The sequence below is a fragment of the Drosophila elegans genome, unplaced genomic scaffold (genome assembly GCF_018152505.1).
Source record: "Drosophila elegans isolate 14027-0461.03 unplaced genomic scaffold, ASM1815250v1 contig_183, whole genome shotgun sequence".
NCBI classification, from domain to species: Eukaryota; Metazoa; Arthropoda; class Insecta; order Diptera; family Drosophilidae; genus Drosophila; species Drosophila elegans.
The window spans coordinates 5018824-5040416 of record NW_024545550.1 but is presented as its reverse complement, the minus strand read 5'-3'; the positions used below and the strand labels follow the sequence as shown (position 1 = coordinate 5040416).

Genomic DNA, 21593 nt, shown 5'->3' with positions numbered 1-21593 from the left:
ATGGGGCTTTCGGTGGGGTATTCGCACGTAAATGAATGCATACGATACAAACTACAGCAACGACAACGTTAACGACGACGACGACGACGACGACATGCATTGTGTGAGTGGGCTTAAATACTCGGAGGGCTTTTATGCTCTCTTAGCCCCTCGAAAAGTCACGGCTTGTCGGCTGGCCGCAAGGGTCAGTTTGTTTAGGGCCCGGCAGCTCACATCCTCCGGCTCTTATAGTGTCCGCTATTTAAATTTCTTAATTAGTGCTTGGCCGAGAATTTATTGCCCGTTAGTCGGTGTTTTAGGCACTCAATGGGTTTTCTCATTCAGCCTGACTATCAGCCTGTGCAACAGGCTTGCTAAGCCTCTTGCGTTTTACCTTTCCTGCACAAACAGCAGGCGGAAAAAACATACCAGTTAAATTAAATGAAAACAGATACTATGCAAATTGGAAACATGGCTCTATGTCATGCAATTTCTTTTTACTATTCAACATAGAAAAGTAATTGAAGTGGTTGAAAGAGAGTAGAAAGCTTAACAATCAAGTTTTCAATTTAACAGGCTCATCTATCATCGCCTATTTTTCGCTTATACTAACTTTACTTGGAGCTTGATTTGAAATGGTTAAAAGTATAGCTTAAAAACCACTAAACACTTTAAGATCTACGATCTGCACACTTAAACAATTCTTATATTAAAGACACCTGAACAAACGTTCATAATTACATAAATTAAAAGAAATAGAAACAACTAAATAATTAAATGCTAATCAGTTATTACGCCAATTTTACTTTGAACAAATAAATGTCAGAGAAACTAGAGCTACACCTGGTTACCTTATTTTCATTTATTAGCTCTTAAATAAGCTCTTATATGTAACGTAAATATAATTATCTGTTAAATACAACCACCATCCAATGCCTGGATACCAAGCTCATAACTTAAATTTCTTTAAAAGAACCGAACTGCCCAACAGACTTTTTTGCCTATAATGTTATGCATGTAGATATAGTTGGGTTTTTATATGTTTGCCATTTTGTGTGTGTTTGGTTGCTCTTTTTTCCAAGAAGCCCGAAGGAAAGACAGGATGAAAACCAAGAGCCCGGGGTCAAAGGCAGCGCAACTCGAGCTCGATTTGTGGGTCGCGGTTGCCTCATTAAATTTAACGCACGTGCCGCACAAATTATGTTTACCCACATATATATATCTATATATATGGGCTTACACCCACACACTGACCGACTGGCATACATTTTCCTAATTTAGCGTTTGGTACATAGAAAAACGTTAGTGGAGAATTGAAAAGGTTTTTTCGTTTTTATTTTGTCTACAATTTCCGTGGACCACAAGAACGAGTGAATAGGTGGTAGGTTAAATCATTCAACAAATGTACTCACTTACATTCAGCCACAAGCAACCACACGCACCCACATACACCTAGACATTAACGGGAAAAACCACACACACACTTGGCCTTGTGCTTATCAAGTTGGCATCTTAAGAGCGCCCAAAGGTAGGCAACATAAAATTTCCGTAATTTGCTGACGAGAACCGCACTCTAAATTGAGTTGTTGAACTTTAAGTTGCCAACGCATCAAATTTCCCACATTTATTATATACATAACCTCTTTTACTTTTCCACTTGCTTAATGAAAGAAAACTAATTTGCTCTCCTTTTGCCTGCTCCGTGTAAGTTTTTGGGTTTTGTTACGTTTTCTAGAATAAACTAAAAGTTAACGAGAATAAGCTAAACTAATTAAATTAGTGAAACTTCTAACTAATATTTGATGCATTTTTGAAAGCGTTGTAAAAACTTAATTTTTAGTTTTATACATTTAACATTAGTTAGACGCTTTATCTTAAAAGTAAAATATTTACAATATTTTAGACAAAATATTTCTAACATATGTAAAACACACTAATTATTTATTTATTAAGTCTAAAGGTTTTATGGTGCAACTGGGTTTGGATACAATTTGTATAACTACCAAATCTCAATTTTAATATTAAAATAAAATGAGAAAATCCAGAAGAAAAACGTTGGCGGGTGCAACGATGCGTATGCTTTATATTCAGTGTGAGTTGCCAGGTTACTTACTGTGGCACTTATAAATATTCAGGGCCCCAGCTTATGCAGATCGAGTGAAAAATGCTAGAGCATAAATATTCATAAATTCTACAGGACCTTGTATGTGCGGATGCGGACCAAAAAAAAAAGATGCCAAAACTTACTTTCAAGTCACTGCTGTCGTTCTTCATTAAAGTTTTCTTGTACTTTACACACGAATCAGCAAACAAACAAGCCCACACACGTTCATGTTCTGTATTTGGCATCCAAATATTCGCTGTCTGCATTATTAATGAGTCGACTCCATTTAATTGAAGCAATGTGATTGCGGCCATTGCGACAGGTGGAAAAGTGGGCGGCTTAGGGGGCGTGCCTCGCTTTAAACGGGGCTGAACCACCTGCCGTGTCTGGGCATATGCAAATTCGGTTTGCCACGTGCCCCGGGCTCCGGATTCCAATTCTTCGAAACCCGTGCCTCCGGCAATGTGTTCCGTGGAAGTTGCCATACAGCTGCGGGGAACAAGTGTCAACACACACGGTTCCTGGAAGTGATATCCTTAAGCCTCAGCGGTGCGATTGAAATTCCCGACCCAGCCACATAACCATTAATGTTTCTGCCAAACAGACAAACGGAATTTAAATAATAGTTTCATTTGAATTAAATTTCACGGAATAATCAAACAACTAACGACGTTTATACTTGGAAACATACACAATCGAGTGCAAAGCAACAACTTAAGAAAGTATAACAATAAATATATTATTTTCTGTGAAAATTTAATATCAATTGTCAAAAGCTGTACTACAAAAAGTAAATTGCATTTTCTAATATGTGGATTAAATATTCTACTGCACCTTAAAAGAAAGTGTTAAAAACTGCTTTATTTTCACAATTATATTTACCAACAAGATTATTATTGACATTCTATAATATAAACAAGAACTGTTTTAAGGATAACCCAAATAGGGATTTTAAAATTGAACACAAATGTTTTGAATGCGATTGAGAAAGAAAATTTACCTTCTCAAGAATATTTACATTTTCGTTTTTCGACCCCTGTAGCATTTTAAATATTTTATGTTAAAACGTAAATAACGCAAACTAAAGCGAGCTCCGGGAACTCTTTATTTTCCGTGGTAACGCCATGAATGAAAGGAAAGGTATGGCCAAATACACACAGCTCAATAAATCGTGTACCTTAACTGCGTATCGTAAACTTCCCCAAGCTTTAGTTAACCGCAAATACTCAGGAACTCTGTCAACAGGTCCTTTATGCAGCATTTAAGGGAAAGGTGAATGTACTACACTTTCCATAAAAAGGTTGTATTGGGTAAAAAGCAAAAAAAAAACAGATTTAAGTCCCAAGCAAATAATTTAACGATAGTATGCAACCTTTGCCAAACAAAAAAAAAACAAATCCAGAGTTGAATTACGCTACAAAAATCATAGGTTAAAAAGTCGCTCCGTCGTTCGACCTAACTTTTGCAGTGCCTTTTTGGTAATAAAATCATAAATCCCCAGGCGAAAAGTGTGCAGAGGGAAAGAAGTTGCCAAAAATACGGACTTCGGGCCAGGAAGCGGAAATTATGTTGGCCTGTCTTGGGCTTAACCTTTGTCTTCTGCGCTTTTTGCTGCCGTTCGAGGATTCGCTGCGATGAATGATTGCAGTTTAAACTCACCCGACGAGCTCACTTTTACACACTCTCCGAGTTTTCCTTTTGGACGCCGGACAGGCGCACCTTTTCCGCTTTCCGCGCAACCCATTTACGATACTCCTTTCAGCTTGGTTACATTTTTATAGCTGCAACAGCAACATAATTAATTTCATTTTACGACAAGGCGAGTGGCAAAAATGCATAAAGTCAATTAACTGAAAAAGCAGCCGGCAAGAACAACGGCCAGGAGCAGAGTCCCAGGAAAAAGAAGCACCCAAAGAGCTGCGAATCGAGCTGATGAGGCTGTAGTGGCTTAACTGAGCATGCTGTAAATAAATCAAGGGGTCAAGGAGTCGGTGCTGGGCATAAATTCTTGGTTCTTCGGCCAACAGAAGTCCATTATCCGAATGTTAACTTGCGTAAAAGTGCTGATTCAGGGATTAAAGGGAATGCCTTATGCGGAACTAATGAAATCCGGTTAAAATGAATTGCTTCCTGAACTAACGAAGATTTACTTGTGCAGTACTTCTCGTTTTTTAATTGTTAAAAATGCAGGCACTACTGAGAGAGCAGGGGTTTTCGCTTCGTTAAATAAATAATTGCATCTATATACATAGAAACAAATATTTGCATAAAATACAACTACTCAGGTTACGAAACCATAACTTTTTCTTGCTAATAATAACGCCTACTTGATTAAATTATTATTTTTATATTATTTCTAAGTTTTATTTTTTTTGTTAATATTCTACAAATTATGGGAACTAAATATTTATTTTAGGTAATTTCCGAATACAAAGATAACTTTCCAAATAATGAGAAAATGTTTCCAAAAATAATTTCATATAATTGACATTGATTAATCAAAATGCTTATTAAACTAAGATAAACAAAACAAATTTTTAAGTATGAGATTACTTTGACATAATTGTGTTAAAAGTAATAAAACTAATTAAAATCCTCAATTATTTATTTTATAATTCATATTTATGTAAGTTCAAATAAAGTTTTTTAAAAATTTAGTTTCTTAAAAAAGAGGTGCCGTTACATTAAGCAGCGTTGCCACCTGGCTTGGTGTCAACCTTGCAAATGGTCACTCTAACAGCTGATTTATTATCAACAAAAGAAACAATTCGCAACCGGCTTTTTCATTTGCATATATATTTACCTATTTCACTTGCTAAAACCACTCCTCAAAGGAAAAGTAGTCGACCAACTGACCTCCCAAATCCTTCAGGTCTTGCATGAAATGAGCTAACACGCAGCGGTCGAAAGAAAGCGGTAAACAAGGAAAATGTGAGTTTGTTGGCGGGGGTGGAAAAGCGCAGGAAAAGCGCAGGAAAACGCGGCAATGTTCAAATCGCTTCGGATTTTCAACTCCATTCGAGTGGCAGCCGAGCAGCAGAAAGGACACGCGCCGCGCAACGTTGGGAAATCAAACGCGGGGACCCAAACAAACCATAAATCTCGCCAGTTAACTTGAAGTTGTGTTTGCAATTTTTTCAGCACCATGGACGATTTTGCCAGCATAAAGCCGCACAGTTCGGTGGTCAAGTTGGCCTCCTGCCTGGAGAAGATCTACGCGAAGGTGGTGGAGAGCCGGGAGAAGCAGGTGCCGGAGCACCAAATCAAGGAAATCGAGTTCCTCAAGTCGCAGTGCAAGCACGACCACATGCAGCTCAGCCTGATGAGCTGTCAAACGCTGGTGCGCCTGGTGGACGAGGGCCACCTGGAGGCCAACGGGGTGCAGAACAGCCTGCTCTCCATGCTGGCTAATGCGGGGTGAGGACAACTGACTGGCTATCTGGCCAGAGAACCCGCCCACGACCCACATATGTGGCTCCATTCCGCAGGGGCGCACCTTTGAACTTCCGGAGGGCAGCAGCGGCAGGAGGAGCACTATCGTGCAGGACTATCCGCCTAAGTGGAGCGCAGCGATTCCAATTGCGAAATTGCAAAGTTGCCCACAGAGGTGCATAAATTACCAACTCAGATTCAGACTGAAACTCAAACTCAAACCCACAGTGGACAGCCCACTGCAGCCACTTAATTAACGCGCCATTTAACGCTTGCCATCAGGAGAGCGCCCCAAACAATGTTGACCCTCCTTCCGTTCGTCGACACACGCAATCCCTCGCATTTCCGCTGGACGCGTGCCCCAAATTAATTGCCCAGCACTTGGCACGTCATGTAACAAATGTGCAAATGAAATATGACTAGGAGTTAATCCACACAATCCCAGTTGTTTGGCATTGACGCGGCTTCCGCTTGGCCGCAATCCGCAATCGTCAATCTTCTGGATCAACGGCGATTATGCCTGGGGCGCCGTAAAAACTATTAGCCATTTCCCGCCACGCAACACAACACCCACTTGCATATCATGTCCCGTAGCCTTGGCAAAACAAAACATTTGATGTATGCAAAGCAACTGATGTGTCTGGCATTGAACTTGAAATGTTTGCGGAGCGTCGAAGGTCGAACGAGCGGTCATGTAATGCCGAAATTAACCTTGATAAGCCAGCCAAGTCGCGCTGCAAGTGCAGGCAAAAAGGATTGCATATTAATTGGCCTGCAATTAGAGGCCAAGCCTAGTCGTCCGGCTGGCTACCGCGTGAATTGTAATTACCTCGTCAAACGCAAAGCGATTTACTCCACCTCCGCCGTAAAAGGAGCTCCTCCAGTCCTTGACTGCTGCTCCGGAAGTGTCCGTTAAACGGCTATTCCAGTCGTTTCACCTTAATTATAGCTTGCATTGCATACGACTGCAAAATGTCATTCATTATTAACGTTCCTTGATCTGTTTAAAACTTAAAGCCTTATTTCCCCTTAGGCCAATGCACTTTGCCATCATCACAGAGAGCATTTTGGGTCTGCAATTGCTTAGCCTGAAGCGAAAGACCTCAACCCTTAAGGATCAGGAGGCCTACCAGTGCTCTTATGGCCTGAAGACCCAGCAGCATCCGTTGATTTCACTGCTCCAGCACTCCAGTGCCAACATGCACGATGTGGCCAACAAGATCATTGGTATTTGTCAGCACCACGACAAGGGGTAAGTGATGCCCTATCATTGTATCCAACAATTGAGTAAGAGTTGTCATATCAACTACCTCCTTAGCATTCGAGACTACAGTATAGAGTACCTGAGACCCGTGTTCCTCTATGTACTCTGCAATCCTCAAACTCTGCACGACGTTAAACCCATTTGGACTTGCCTGCTTAACTTGAGTGGCAATCAGCCGGAGGCGAGAGATCTTATGCAGGAGTTGCTGGCATGGAGCAAGTTCAACAACGCCAGCACTTGCCTGTGCACCAGCATCCTGGTCATCGAGGCCATCGATCACTTTCTGCAGCGCGAGGATCACGCGCAGTCCATCGACTTGGGCATCTATCAGGCATGTCTCATCAAACAGCTGGCTAATTACGGCATCGATCCGCGACCCAGTCTGCAGTGCCTGCTTCGAGTGCTACATGCCACGCGGGAGCATACGAAAGATCACTATCATGTGCTGTTGGTGCTGCTCGCAGAGGTTTTGCACGTGCTGTCGCCTTTTTACCTGGCGGATCTGCTGCGCATCATCGTTTTCGTGGTGGTGCAGGAGCGCTGTGGCCATGAATACATTCTGAACATGTGTCTGGACGGAATTATTCAGTGGATGTCTCAGACTGCATTCATACCCGCAGAGGGCTTGGCCTTGGCCCACCAGATAGTCCAAAGAGTGTTGGACACAGAGAGATCTGATCAGGAAGGGGAGATAATCACGACCAGGCAATTGAAACCCGCCCATATGCGCAACTACCACGCGGACATAGCGATCGCCTTCGACCTGGCCACTTTAGTAGAATCCTTCGACGCCTCCGATAACCAAGATGTGTTCGCCTTTGTCGACGCCCTGAATGTCAAGGCGAATACGGCCTTCTGCCAGCGACTGCATCTCTTTTTGCGTGCGCTATTTCTATCGAAGAAGCCGCCTGTAGACTGCTGGTTCAAGATCTACGAGGTTATCCTGCAGATCGTCAAGGTGAACGAGGGCATTGCGTATGATTTCCTTATGACATACATCTTCAAGCTGGCCCACGAAAACAATCCGGAGCTGCAGCTGGAACTGCTTAGAGGATTGGCCACATTTGCCGTGTCCAAGGTGGGTCTTAAAATGGTTACTATCTAATTATTCAGTTTATTTATTTAAAATAAACCTATTTTAGGACAATGTGCCCATGATACTCAACACGATTAGGAATTTATCCACCGAGAATGGCACATTTTGCGTAGACTTGTATCTGCGTTTATGGCGAGTGGAGACGCGTACTTATCCCTTCCTGCTGAAGCAGATAGCCCAACCACTGCCGGATAACGACAAGCGCTGGGAGCTGCAGATAGCCCGCACCCATGCCATGCGGGAGATCTGTCAGGAAAAGTAGTTCTGAATAAAAATTCCTCTACGAACGTTGTAATTTCTTAATCCTGTTTTGCAGACCCACTTTACACGGCTCGGAGTTGCTGCCGCATCTTAGCAACACCCTCAACACTTCCTTCGATGAGCCTGGGGATCTGTCCACCTCCTTGGCCTTGGATGCTATATACGCTCTGTGCGACAGTCACACCGTTAACATCGCTTCCACTTGGCAGGCTCTGGGCAGTAAATTCCGAAGTGAGCAGCGGCCGCAGACGCTCAAATCGCTTTACAGGCTGTTTGGATTGGTCCCACTGCTGCAGACTCCAACGCTCGAGTACGAGAAGCTGGCGGACGATGCCCTGGAACAGCTGTGGCAGGCCATCAGCCGACCGGGCACCGATGCCTCCCAGGTGCGGAACGCCCTGGTTGCCCTCAAAAACTACGAGCCGGGAATTACTCTGAACCTGCGCCACATTCCAGCACAATTCCGCTTCGAAATCGTTGGCGGAGGAGTGGGAGTCGGAGTCCAGGGTGGTCGGGAAGTGGTGGACCTGCAACAGGAGACGGTGCCCGGCGAGGTGTGGGTGCAGCTGCTGCAGAAGATACGTCCGGAATGCGGAGATGCTGCTGCAGATCTAATTTCCCATCACATTGGCACTGAAATCGCCGGATTCCGGAGCGGAGTCTACCGTCTGCCCGAGGGCAAACCAGAGCCACGAAAGCTGGTGGGTTTGTTTGCCACCAGTCCAACGCGAGCGGTCACCAATTACCTGGTGAGTCAAGCGCGCTTTGGCGATTACGTCCCCGAACCGTATGCCGTGACCTTCGCCCTGCGGTCGCTGTCCAAGAAGTTCCCGAAACCCATTCCGCCACTGGACTGGAGCTGCCTCACGAGCTTCTTTCATCTGTCGTTCGATGCGCGGAAATATTGCATCATGATAGCCAAGAACCAGGCCGTGAACTCGGGAACTGCCAAGCGTCTGCTGGAGAATTTCCTGGTCGACTTCGAGCCCAATTGCTTTGAGGAGGATCTCTTGCTGCTATTCTCATTGCTGCCGGAGATTGCCAACAGTGTGAGTCTGCAGATCCTGAAGAATTTTGCCGAAAAGGTGGCCGTTTACTGCTTTAAAGAGTCCCAGCTCAACAACTTCGTTGAGGGTAGGTCTTTATTTATTAAAACCACCTTTCCTTTAACAAGAATTTTTTCAAAACATTTATTTTTTCTTTCAGGATGCTTGTTTGAGAAATTCCTGGAAAGCGTCAAGTATATTTTTACTGGCAAATGCGACATACCCGAAGTGCTGGACGTTTTCACGCTGATTGTGGAGCGCTACATGGACTCCATGAATCTGGATTCAAGGCTCTTCGAACGCTACACCGAAGTGGTGGCCACACTGCATCCAAATGCCATTGATGGGCTGACGACGCCTGCAAATTGGTGGGAGACGCCGGTGGGCAAGCTGAAAAAGGCCACCATCATCCGGTGCTATCTGGTGCTCTACAACGAGAAGCTACCGAATCCTCTAAAGTGGCTCACTCCCATTATCGATGCCTACGAGAAGCGGGCGGAGGAGCGGCCTTTCTTCTATCGCCACCTGTCAGCCACATTGTATGCCTTTGCCAGCGATGAGCACTCGTGCAACTGGATATCGGAGATGTTCCTGGAGATCCAGATGCTGCTGGCCGAGGCCTCCAACAAGGAGAAGGTGAACAGGGCGCTGTACCTGCTGGACATCTTTATCCTAGCCGTGGATGTGCTTTCCGGCTGTGCCGTGCTGCTGGGCAGCGTGGATGTGGTGGCCACGGATGACAAGCAGCGACTGTCGCTGTTCCCGGAAAGCTTGCAGTACCTGTGCGACCACATCTTCTGGAAGGATCAGGAGGCTAAGGTTCAACCGAAGCGCCATATTATAAGAGTCCTTTTAATGCTTCTATAAACCCTTCCAGATCTACGAATTTCTCTACAATCTCTACAAGCACATGTCCATGCCGTCTTCCTATGCCGATGTCTTCAGGGAGGCCATCATTTGCTCCCGGAACAAGGCGTATTTTGATAACAAGGGTGTCTGGACCAAATACGTAGGACTGCGTAAATGAACACGACGACCACTCACCGCATTTAAACCCTCTGCCCACGCCTAAAGTGCACTTCAATGGTTAAACCCAACCGCCTACCGTCAATGTTAGTCAACTTTTGATAGCAAAAACGCGTTCATTGTTATTTGTATGTGTTCGAACTTTACCGTACATTAAATGCATTTTTGCGCACAATATTTAAACTTGCCGAGAGCTGCCAGATGGACGAAAAGTGTGGCCACTGATAAGTGTCGTAAGGCGATAACTTCGGGGGGGTTGTAGCTATCGACTTAAACACACCCCTAGTTTGGACAATCGCTTTGCAGAATTATTATTATTTCGGAATAATTACAAAAAAAATGCAAATAAAATAGAGACCACGAGTGCATATAACCCGAAATAACGACGCTCATTAAGTGAGCTTGTGAACCGGTTGCCAAATTTCTTTAGAGTGATTCGGGAACGTGTGTTTTTACGCGAGGCAACAGGAAAACCCAATCAAAACGTAAACAATGGACGAAATAAAGCTGGCCAAGGTTAGTTATCAACTTAATCAATGCGATAGGGCTTAAGTGCAGTCAGGGTCATTACACGGCGACCATTTGGAGCACCTGGATGCCGTGAGAGGGTTGTGAGTCATCCGTCTTCGTTTTCTCGTTCGAAAATCGATGGAATGGGATGGTCACCTGGGCCGTGGGAAAAGGACCGGCTACTCCACCCCGCCCCCACTCCCCCGTGGCTCCTCCCCGGAGAACTACCTTCCAGGTGGCAACAAAACCCCGATTCGAATCTATTAATACTGCCCCAAAACATGCGCAAAGTATGCAAAAGTAAATAAGTTGCGACCTCTCTCTCTCATCCCAGTAATTCCAAACCTACTTCCACCCACACAAGCGCACTGTGAGAGCCCATTTTTAACCGTGAAACATTTCTTTATCTAAATTTGCTGAAAAATACCCTCAGCATCTCAAAAGGGATGTTTACAAACTTGCCCTTTGACGTGGCCTATTTAACTAAATTCGGGTTAAGGCTGCCAGTTACTTTGAAGTTGTATGTTTCTTATTGGTGGGCATCTTATAAATAATTGGTTCTAAAGCAATTCGACTATTTCCAACTTTCCAGAAACTAAGAAATAATCTTACAGAAGCAATGCTGATTTTTGATACCTTTTTAAAGTCCCAAATAATTTATATTTCTGAGTATATGTAAAACAAAACCAATAATTGAGAATGATTTAAAAGTTTTTTAACACCTTTAAAAGCTATTCCAAATGTTTTAACATCTAATTTTTAATTTGTAAAATGCCTTTTGAGTTGGTTGGATGTAATTCCCAAAGGTGTCGTCTTTATTAAGCTAACACTTTCTGCACATTTTCTTACGAATTTGTAAAATGGTATTTAAAATAGATATTATTTTAAGCATTCTTTAAAAATTTTAGGATGCTGTTATATTTTTTAGGCAACAAATTACACCGAGAGTGTACTACAGTTCAATCAAAAGCAATTAGATTTGCATCGAAGGTATTGCTTTGATCTTTAAGATTTGATAGACAACATTTTGGTGGTGAACGTCAAGAATTCCTTACCAATTACAGATATCTTTTGTAAATCGTTTGATATCGTTTGATTACAACCGACTCATTGAAGGGTATTTAAATGTACGAAACACTCCTTTTTCCTCCTTCCTTGATGAGAGAATTTCCCTTCTCGGCAAATTTCCCCAACACAATCCGTAGCCCGCTTTTAAGCGCGCGCATTTCTCGCAGGCATTTGAGTTTTGTTCCAACGCTCGACGGGAGCACTTCGCGCTCTCGTATCGAAACTACATATAGATGTGTTGGAAAATCACACAAAAAGGCACATCAGTTTACAGTGTATATTTGGAGTTTCACGTTCGTGTGGCGGGCGAAAAGTGAAAGTCGGAAATTATTCCACCCACACTCTGCCCAAAATCTATTTGATTTTGCCTGCACACGTTTGTTGTTGGCTCAAAATCAATAAACCATCCAATAATGGACTTCACCCGATTCATGAACAAGTTCAACGAGATCGAGCGCCAATTGTCCCCCACCTCGGCCCTCCGCCTGAGTTTCGATAACATTTCGCCGGAGACGGAGGAGCCGCCGGACGGAAACAAGAGGCTGTGGGGCGTGCCCTTGCCGCCCTTCGTCTCCGACAAAGTGGTCTCCTGGATCGAGGAGGAGTTCAACGAGGCTCCCGTCTACTACAATGGCAACAGTGTGCTCAAGAAGGTAAACCAAACCCCATTCCCACTGCTTTATGCAAATCACGCCGAGAAAATCCTACTAATTTTCCGTTTTACGCATTGCCGCCGGCTACTGGCCGGAAAATATGCAAATCACCGTCGAGCGCTTGGGCAATATGTTCGGGGATCCGAAATGCGCTCCCTCCCTTCCTAAAAACAATTTCCTATTTGGGTCACATCAAGGGGGCACGGAGTGCAGTCCGAGTCCGAGTCCCAGCTATCCTGACTGCATCCGGGCGCCATGTGCGTCACCACAATCACTCCCTTGGCCACCCACCAAGACTGACAGATTGTTGCATTGTCAGCGGGACACACGAGTTAGGAGCTCGGGCAATTAATGGGATGGGTATTCCATCAAAGTCGCAGATGCAATTGCCACCGGGAGGCAATTTGTACTCGTACATCAAGTATGCGCCACTATGAGCATCAGGCTGACAGCTGAATGTTGCCCCACGATTACTGTTGGTTTTTAATAAAGCCTCCAATTTAGTCATACTAACTATCTACTACTAACTAGTCTATCTTTATAAGAAGTATTTTTGGGTATATCTATCAAACCTATTGAAATGCAAGGTTCTCAAAGTTGATTTTGATATAATTAATGTATTAGAAATGCATTTTTGGAATTCATCCTTAAATGGCAGTTGCACATCAAGTATTCGACACGTTGCCAAAGCAAATATTATATAAGCAATTAATCGAGTTTAATTTACGTGCATGTATTGATTGATTTAAATGTTAATAGGTTGAATTCATTAGGCAAATTTTGAAAGAATAATTTTAAAAGGACATTTTGTTATGTTATATTGTTTCTATAACATAACACATAAAATATACATTGTAGTTAATAATAATTTGTTAATAGGAAGAAAATTTTTAATTAGTGTTTACATATAACCAGTAGCTTAAAATATACAGACTTCAAGTTCAACTGAATGCATTTATAATAATCGTATCAACTTAAACCTTGCTAAAATATCTATTTTACATATTCAATTGTTGCGAGTTAAATAGCTAGATATCTTTGTTTTATCTTTTATTCTCTCGGTTATATCAAAGCAGCCATAATTTGCATGTTAAATTGAATTGTCTGCCCACTGGTCGAGAGTAATGAACTCCCACTGGCTAAATCAGACAATTAACTAACCTTATCTATGCCGGCAATGGACCCGGCTCAAACAAAGGCCTCAATTTAAATGACATGAAAGGAAATTAGTCCGATGATGAACAGCTCTCGGGATGTGCAATATGTAAGCCTCTTGGGCAATAAAAACTGCCACAGGCAGAACAGAAAAAGGGAACCGAAGGGATGGGCCTGAAGGACCATCAAAGGAACGAATGTGCTGGTCGCCCGGCAGTTTTATTTAACGACTGAAAACCAACTAACCGCAAGGGGCACTCTGTGCCTATATTTATTTGATGCTTTAATGTTAACATATCCTGAGCTTTGATGAATGTTTGATGAAGTTTTTTTCCGCATCAGCCGGGGATTCGCTGAAAGTTGATTGAAAAACTTTCCACCTCCTTTCGTGTCAATGCAGTGTATTTTTTTTTTATCTTATGCAATGTTTGTGTACGAGTTGGATTTCACCAAACTATATGGATTCCACTGACGTCAGCCGGGCACAGCTGAAGTAAAGCACCAGAAATTCCGCTGGCAAACAAAAATTTAAATCAAATTGTTAAATTTCTCTCTCTCTCTTTCTTTCACTTGTTTTTGCAGGTGGAAAATGTGCGGATGATAGATCGCTACAATACCAAAAATCCCACGGTGGGCACCCTCTATCTGACGGCCACCCATCTGATTTTCGTGGAGCCCGATAGCAACAAGGAGACCTGGGTAAGTGGGGGCCCCCTGATGACATCATCAATTACTCTAAGACCTAAGACCCCAACTAAAAGCCGCCATTCTTTGTGTGCTAAGAACTTTTTCAGTTGGAGTAGCGAGTGTTTATTTGCGTGGCCCACAAAGCAGTTTAATGAGTCACCTTTGTTCTTGCAAATAAGTCTCCTTCTTGCGAACGTGCTCAAATGGGTATTTCTTTCGGTTTAGCACCGACCTCGCAGATGTCAAAAACTTTAAAGCCCCTCCTAAAAACCGAGTGATGTCTGAGGTCCGCTGCATTTCCGCTTTTTTGCCGAGAATAATTCCGAGGATGAGTGCAGAAAAGTTTCCTTTAGCAAGTTCGCAGCATGTTTCTGCGCTTTAAGTTTCATGTTTACCGAGGAACTTAATTCGCCTTCTGCAATCTGGCATGCAGAAATGAAAAGTTTGCATAAGCGTGTTGCACATACGCCCCATTGCACACACACAAATTGTGTTCGTTCAGCTGTTGTGTACATTAATTGCACAGCCAACAGAGGCGAAAATATTTCCTTGTTGCAGCGGGAAACAAATTTAATTCACTGTCAAAGGGGTTGCGAAAAAGGCTTAGCGCTCGTCCATTGTGCTGGCCAATGCGATTTGTTAGCCGGCGAGCACGTTGCATTCTTAATAGAAGTGAAAGGATAAAGTGACAATAAGCCTCGTCCTGAATAGTCGAAAAAACCCTGGCTTTGCGCTGGCTTTTAGAGAATATCCCCGGCAAGCTTAAATCCTTTGACACATGCCATTTTTGCCTGCTCAAATCGCAGCAAAGCAGCACATGTAAGTGCCACTAAACGCGTTTAATTATGCCAACCGAGTAAGTTACCCACTGCGTATACGTAACGAGGTTTGGCCCGGAAGCAAGCAAGCATTGCATTTTAATTGCCTCGCCAAAAATTGTATTAATTATGCACTAGAAACACTCCGCAATGCAAGTTGGCGCATCCAAGTGCCACAAGTGGCCCAGAGGAACCTAGGACCCCACAAAGTGGTTAATTAAAAGTGAAAACACTTAGGAGCTGAGTGAACCACAGAGAGATATCGATTTTTGTGTGCCATTGAAAATTGGTTGCTTAGTTCCTCATAATCCAGCTGCTTCGTCTTGCTGCCCCTCAGTTGCTCAGTATTTTTTTTACTGCCCGCCACAGTGGCGCATCAATTATTTAGTGGCGAAAGCAGTTCTGGCCAGGCACGTAGTTGGGGTGTCCCGGAAGGGGGGAGTACGTTAAGTTCAGTTGGGGTTTTGCGAGTGTTGCATAAGAGAAGCCTTGGGCGAAGTCATGGTCATAAGCTGAGTTTTTGAATGTCTCACTCACAAATATAAAACTCAATCAGCTTAATAGAAAGATAGACAGTTAAAACAAGTCGTTCTGGTGAACTATACAATTTTATAAGCCTCAATAAATTTAAATTTCCTTTTTTTCACCTTTTGTAGTTACGTATACTTTTATGTTATTCATTTGATTAATAGAAATTAGACCAAATAATCTTTTTTGAAGTAAACCTTTAGTTGACCGAATTAACAAATAAAAATTTACATGTATTTTAAAGCTGATAAATTTTCTTTTTCTTTTTTTTTCTATTTTTTTGAGCACTTTGAAGTGAACAACACGATTTAAGCTAAATAATAATCGGGGTTAATTTGTTATTAAAAATAAAAGAAAAACAAACTCTTCGTGATAGAAACGCTTTTTTAAGTAATGAAATTAAACTAAAAGCTTGGTTTATTTGCCAGTGTTTTCATATAATGGAAGTGATTATATTTTCCATCCACTTTTTTGTAGATCCTGCACATGCACGTCGCCAGCATTGAGAAGTTGCCCTTAAGCACAACGGGATCGCCACTGCTCATTCGCTGCAAGACCTTCCTGTCGGTCACATTCGTCATTCCCAAGGACTCCGAGTGCCACGATGTCTACACTTCGCTGCTGAAGCTCTTCCAGCCGGGTAAGAATTCGCAGGACAAAAGAAAAGCCAATCTGTTTGCATATTTATAAAAGCACAATCATTTCCCGGGGGCGCAGTGTCCATCAACAAATTGTATTGCTTCAACTACCAGCCGAACAAGGATGATTTCCCCAAGAACACCGGCTGGGACTACTTCAAGCTGGAGGCCGAGTTCAAGCACATGCTGGTGCCCAACGAGGCGTGGACCTTGTGCTCCATGAACGAGAAGTACGAACTGTGCGACACCTATCCGCGTCAGATTTACGTGCCCAAGGAGGCCACCACGCTGATGCTCATCAGCAGTTCGCGATTCCGCTCAAAGGGTCGACTTCCAGCGCTCACCTATCTGCACAACAACAAGGTAAATGCCGCACAATTCAAGTTATACAAGTAACTAATACAAATATGCTGCTTTTTCTTACTTAGGCCTCCATCTGCCGGTGCAGCCAGCCGCTGTCCGGATTCAGTGCCCGCTGTCTGGAGGATGAGCAAATGCTGGAGGCCATACGCAAGACGAATTCCAACACGGACTACATGTATGTGGTGGACACACGACCGCGGGTGAGTCACAGGGGGGGGGATGGATGCCCAGGGGGCTGGCATATGTAAATAATCCATTTACGCCGCTTGCAGATCAATGCGATGGCCAACAGAGCCGCCGGCAAGGGATACGAGAACGAGGCTTTCTATGAGAACATCAAATTCCACTTCCTCGGCATCGAGAACATCCACGTGCAGCGCGCCAGTCTGCAGAAAGTGCTGGAGGCCTGTGAACAGAAGTCGCCCACGATGGGCGCCTTCCTCAATGCCCTCGAGTCGTCTGGCTGGCTGAAGCACATTCGCTCCATACTGGACACGTCGAGGTGAGAGAATACATGAATTTGTGTTTAGCTAACTATGTAACTATGAGTTGGTTGATGAATTTGATTAATACTAAACTTTCTACCCTGGCAGCTTTATTGCCAACGCCGTGGACAAGGGTGTTTCGGTGGTGGTCCACTGCTCCGACGGCTGGGATCGAACTGCCCAGGTCTGTTCGCTGGCGCAGCTCATGCTGAACCCCTACTACCGGACCATCAAGGGTTTCCAGGCGCTCATCGAGAAGGATTGGCTGGCTTTCGGGCACAAGTTCAGCGAGCGTTGCGGCCACATCCAGACGGATGCGCGCGAGGTGTCGCCGATCTTCACTCAGTTCCTGGACTGCACCTGGCAGCTGATGTCGCAGCGCAGCGAATCCTTTGAATTCAACGAGCGATTCCTGCTCATCCTTCACGACCACGTGCACTCGTGTCAGTTCGGCACCTTTGTGGGCAACTGTGAGAAGGATCGCTTGGATCTGAAGCTGGCCGAGCGCACATTTTCGCTTTGGGGCTTTATGGCCAACCACCTGAACGAGTATATCAACCCGCTGTACAGGCCCAATGTGGACGAGGCCATCAAGGCCAATCTGGCACCGCAGTGCATCAAGTATGGATTCTTTTGAGTTAACTGAGATCTTTTTTAAATGAAACGATTGTTAAATAGGTTCTGGCGCGGCATGTACAGCCGCTTTGAGAGTGGCATTCATCCGCGGGAGCCACTGGGCGACCTGCTGCTCGACAGCAAGGAGCACTGCAACTCGTTGGAGGACCATGTGCAGCACCTCACGAAGCGCATAGCCAGCTTCAAGAACTACATCTCCAAGTCGGCCAAGAAGCTGCAGGACGCCACCAGCACCACCGCGAAAGTCAGCAAAGAGGTCTCCAGCAACGAAATCAATGATAACAAGTGAGCCGTACATTTCGTGGTAAAAACAAGTGCTTCTTATTAAAATCGATGGTTTACTGCAGATACAACTATGACAAAAAGCTGAGCGAACTTTCGGCTGCCGATGACGATCACCCGCTGAAGGCCAGCAACATGTCCTTTGCCAATCTGTCGCTGAACGCCGAGCAATCGAGTGTGCCGCAGGCGTTGCCCGAGGAAATCAACTCCGTGGCCGTGGACTGGAAGCCCATGCGCAATGTGACCACCTGCTCCTGTTCCACGCCCTTCGATCAGTTTAGCAAAAAGGTAACTAAATAAAACCAACTAAAATGTGTAAAACTTATATATGTATGTATATATACGTGAATAGACACATTGCTGGCGCTGTGGGGACATCTTCTGCGAGCGCTGCATAGACAAGAGTGTGGCGCTACCAGGACACGACAGTGGCAAACCGGTGCCCGTGTGCCGAGGGTGCTTCCGACAAATGCAAAAGCAGAGCCCGTAAAAGGTCGTGAACGGCAGGATCAAAGGAGCAGCAGGAAGTGTGCGATTGGAATGGAAACTCTATTATATTATATTGTGTGTATTTATTGTTGCATTTGTAGCTGTAGCTGTAGCTGTAGCTGCTTATAGAAGCTCATTCAAGTTGTTGCAAATGGAAATCAAAAGAGTAAAACCAAAACAATCCACTAGCGATTGGCTTCCAGGCATCGTCCTAGTCTATAATAAGTCGGGCACAAAACCGTATTTTGTTGTTAGAATTTAGAGCGACTAATTTGCCAATCACCAGCCCACACAAAAGAAAGTACAATTAAATGCAAATTACAAATGTAAAATAGGTGTCACACAACGGGACCGCTCAATAGTAGGATCAATATCAATCGTTTCCGACAGAAATTCGCCAGATTAAGGATGTACAGACACTTGGGCGTAGCCCTCCTTCGTTTCAGCGGTCCCTGGCATCCATGATATATTCCACTAGCGTTAACTTGCTGGACACCCGTAAATTATGTGAACTACGCTAACTTGTTTATCGATTTGATCAAAGTGTAATAAAAACTATTTATTCAACAAGCGCGAGTTTCCACTGAGCGATCGAAGAAGTCCGATTAGTAGCCAATGTCGGGCTTGATGCGGAGAATGACCGGAACACTGGTGCAGGGCAGGATGGCCACTTCGGTGACCACGGCACTGACCAGCTCCGGGGGCGTAATGTCGTAGCTGAGGTTGAGGGGCATCAGCTTGCCCTTGGCCTTCCAATTGCTCAGCTGGCACTTGTCGCCGCGCACCAGCTGGTTGGGATCGCTCAGCTCGTTGTAGACGATGGCGTCCGTCTGGAAGCGCTCGCTGAACTTGTGCGTCTCACAGCAAACGAGCACGGGCACGTTGTGGGCATTGGCCACCAGGGCCACCTGGGCAGTTCCCGTGCGCGCCATCACATAGCCGTTGGCCAGCAGAGCGTGGGCTCCGAGCAGCACTTTGGTGGCCTCCGCCATCACATATCCGACGGCATTGATCAGCACATAGGTGCATGGGATGCCGTAGGCGTGCAGGCGACGCAGCATCTCCTGACCCTCGCATCCGGGTCGCGAGTCGACGACAATCACCCGAAAGGCCACCTGGCGTCGCTTGGCCTCCTCGCAGATGAACTGGATGAGCGAGGAGCAGGCAAAGGTCAACAGCACATCGCCATCGGTGATCTTCTCCTGCAGAAAGCCGCTTATCGCTTGGGCTGCCTTGCCGATTTGATTCTCTATGTAAGTGTCGATGAAGTGGCCGAGTAGTTCCTTTAGCTGTTAATGTAATGGTTTCAATAAGAGATTCATAACAGCCTTTTTTTTGTGATAGACTTACCTCCGTTTCGGGAACATCCGCCGGTAGTTGTGTTAGTTGGTTCTTGAATTGCTTGTAAGCATTGGACACGGACACAGCCAGTGGTCGGCACTTGTGCAGGTGGTCTACGTGGTGCTTCACAGCAGCGTCTAGGCTGCGACCGAACTCCTTCTTCGCAGGCGTCTCGAAGTCGTGGACCACCTGACGCAGCGCGTGCAGGAAGGCGATGCATCTGGCATTGGACCCGACCACCGTGCGCTTGGCATACTGCACCCCCAAACGGGCTATGCTCGGATGGACCAGCGGATCGTTGATGAACTGGCTGTCTGCCTTGGCGCAAACCAGGTGATTGAAGAGCTTTACCCGACATTCACCGTTTGGCGTGCTCGCTGGACATTTGGTGGGTGAGCTGCTGCCGGTGGCTGCTTTGCTGGGAGAGACGCTTTCCCGCTTGGCTTCCTTGGGAGGAGCGGCGGAGGATGGAGTCTTGCCAGCTGGCTGGCCTTTCTTAACCTGTCCTTGGGCCTTGGCTGCCCGCTGGGCTTCTTGAACGGCCCGTCGCTCTGCCTTGCTGAGTACTGGTTTTTTCTGTAGAAGAGTTGAGATGTTGATCTTGCAGGGAAATTGTAATTCAGTAAGCACTTACCTTTTCGTGGTCCTCTTCTGTGACTGGAAGTGCAGCTTTAGCTGTTCCCGGAGCTTTGTCCCCCACTTTAAGAGCAGCCAACTGTTGTGTGGTGGCCTCCACTTTGGCTCCTGTTCCTTTGCCAGCTTTTTTGGCCGCCTTCCTGAGCTCGCGTTCAGCCTTGATCATCTCCCGAGACATTTCCCCCGTCTCCGCCTCCTTGCCATTGGCCACAACTGCTGGAGCTGTCTTTGGAGCCAGTGAATTCACTTTCTCCGGGGCCTTGGTGGTGGTGGTGGTCGTCAGCTTGGTGGTTATGGTCGTCTGCTCCACTTCGGTGATGATTTTAGTGGCCGGAGTTGCTGGAGTTGCTGAAGTGGCTGGAGTAGATGGCTTATTCTGTTTCTTGGCCTGCTTGGCCAGCTTTTTCGCCTCCCTCTCAGCCATTATTTGATCTCGCGGCTTCTCCGTGGCCCCTGCATCCTTGTTTCCGGGCATTGCACTGGCAGAATCGGTGGTTGAGGTCTCCGGGGTCGTTAGGTTGCTATCTTCCAGGCGATTTCGTTTGTTGCGCGGTCGATTGCGTTGCCTTTGCTTCTTGTGCTTGGTCTTCAAGATCTGGGCGTCAGTCTGGGAATTAGTAATAACATCATTAGTACTTGACTTAGCAACATGTAAGATCATCACACTATATAAATCCAATTCAAAATCAAATCGGGAGCCATGCAGAATTGAAAGCTGAAATTTAGGCCACTTAATACTTAGTTATTTGAACTTGGTTAAGTGAGGCTAACTACCTGTAGCACCTGTTCGCTAGTTAAAACCATTTTGAAAGCTTGAAAAGAGAGAGACAAGGCAATTTAAGTGGAAAAAGGACTTGAAAGGTTAAAGGTTCCGACTTCTCTAGCGCTGTAATTAATATCCAGGCTGAATCTTGAGGTGTTTAGTAAGCATAAAGTTGGGCTAAAATAGTTCATAATTTAACATATATTTGTGCACCACTTACCTTACTATTTATACTATAATTTAAAATAAATTGAAAGTTTTGCTCACGATGGCAAAAAGTCTAGCAGCTGATAGTGCTGCGAGCGAATCGATAACAGTTTCGATTGTCAGTGG

At 44.9% G+C, this 21593-nt stretch overlaps 3 protein-coding genes across 6 annotated transcripts; 2 read left to right on the top strand and 1 right to left on the bottom strand.

Moving 5' to 3' along the window:
- Window positions 1-4845: 4845 nt before the first annotated feature.
- On the top strand, window positions 4846-10383 carry LOC108143578 (focadhesin). The gene is made up of 8 exons (XM_017268090.2): window positions 4846-5014; window positions 5225-5500; window positions 6549-6767; window positions 6834-7857; window positions 7922-8133; window positions 8192-9270; window positions 9343-10001; window positions 10060-10383. The coding sequence occupies exons 2-8, from the start codon at window positions 5229-5231 to the stop codon at window positions 10207-10209; spliced, it is 3615 nt and encodes a 1204-aa protein (XP_017123579.1). The 5' UTR covers window positions 4846-5014; window positions 5225-5228; the 3' UTR covers window positions 10210-10383.
- Window positions 10384-10479: 96 nt separating this feature from the next.
- On the top strand, window positions 10480-19087 carry LOC108143506 (myotubularin-related protein 6). 4 transcript variants are annotated; one of them, XM_017267976.2, is made up of 10 exons: window positions 10480-10724; window positions 14177-14293; window positions 16105-16267; window positions 16345-16628; window positions 16694-16828; window positions 16901-17130; window positions 17222-17734; window positions 17792-18034; window positions 18097-18319; window positions 18384-19087. In XM_017267976.2, the coding sequence occupies exons 1-10, from the start codon at window positions 10701-10703 to the stop codon at window positions 18519-18521; spliced, it is 2070 nt and encodes a 689-aa protein (XP_017123465.1). In that variant the 5' UTR covers window positions 10480-10700; the 3' UTR covers window positions 18522-19087. The 4 variants fall into 4 exon arrangements, with proteins under 4 accessions (XP_017123465.1, XP_017123464.1, XP_017123461.1 ...); XM_017267975.2 differs by having other exon boundaries at window positions 16321-16628; XM_017267972.2 differs by lacking the exon at window positions 10480-10724 and adding an exon at window positions 11968-12439 and having other exon boundaries at window positions 16321-16628.
- On the bottom strand, window positions 19046-21580 carry LOC108143507 (translation initiation factor eIF-2B subunit delta). Its single transcript, XM_017267978.2, has 4 exons — window positions 21481-21580; window positions 20496-21104; window positions 19871-20437; window positions 19046-19809 (listed from the first exon to the last, which is right to left on the bottom strand). The coding sequence occupies exons 2-4, from the start codon at window positions 20970-20972 to the stop codon at window positions 19126-19128; spliced, it is 1728 nt and encodes a 575-aa protein (XP_017123467.1). The 5' UTR covers window positions 20973-21104; window positions 21481-21580; the 3' UTR covers window positions 19046-19125.
- Between the last annotated feature and the right edge of the window lie 13 nt (window positions 21581-21593).

Excerpts from the sequence above, each read along its gene's own strand:
- LOC108143506 (XM_017267972.2), top strand. The coding sequence starts at position 12,200 with ATGGACTTCACCCGATTCATGAACAAGTTCAACGAGATCGAGCGCCAA. Across the intron at positions 16,268-16,320 it reads GCTGAAGCTCTTCCAGCCGG|CACAATCATTTCCCGGGGGC; the intron begins GTAAGAATTCGC and ends TATTTATAAAAG. Across the intron at positions 17,735-17,791 it reads CTGGCACCGCAGTGCATCAA|GTTCTGGCGCGGCATGTACA; the intron begins GTATGGATTCTT and ends ATTGTTAAATAG.
- LOC108143578 (XM_017268090.2), top strand. The coding sequence starts at position 5,229 with ATGGACGATTTTGCCAGCATAAAGCCGCACAGTTCGGTGGTCAAGTTG. Across the intron at positions 7,858-7,921 it reads CCACATTTGCCGTGTCCAAG|GACAATGTGCCCATGATACT; the intron begins GTGGGTCTTAAA and ends AACCTATTTTAG. Across the intron at positions 9,271-9,342 it reads GCTCAACAACTTCGTTGAGG|GATGCTTGTTTGAGAAATTC; the intron begins GTAGGTCTTTAT and ends TTTTTCTTTCAG.
- LOC108143507 (XM_017267978.2), bottom strand. The coding sequence starts at position 20,972 with ATGCCCGGAAACAAGGATGCAGGGGCCACGGAGAAGCCGCGAGATCAA. Across the intron at positions 20,438-20,495 it reads CAGAAGAGGACCACGAAAAG|AAAAAACCAGTACTCAGCAA; the intron begins GTAAGTGCTTAC and ends ACTCTTCTACAG. Across the intron at positions 19,810-19,870 it reads CGGATGTTCCCGAAACGGAG|CTAAAGGAACTACTCGGCCA; the intron begins GTAAGTCTATCA and ends TTACATTAACAG.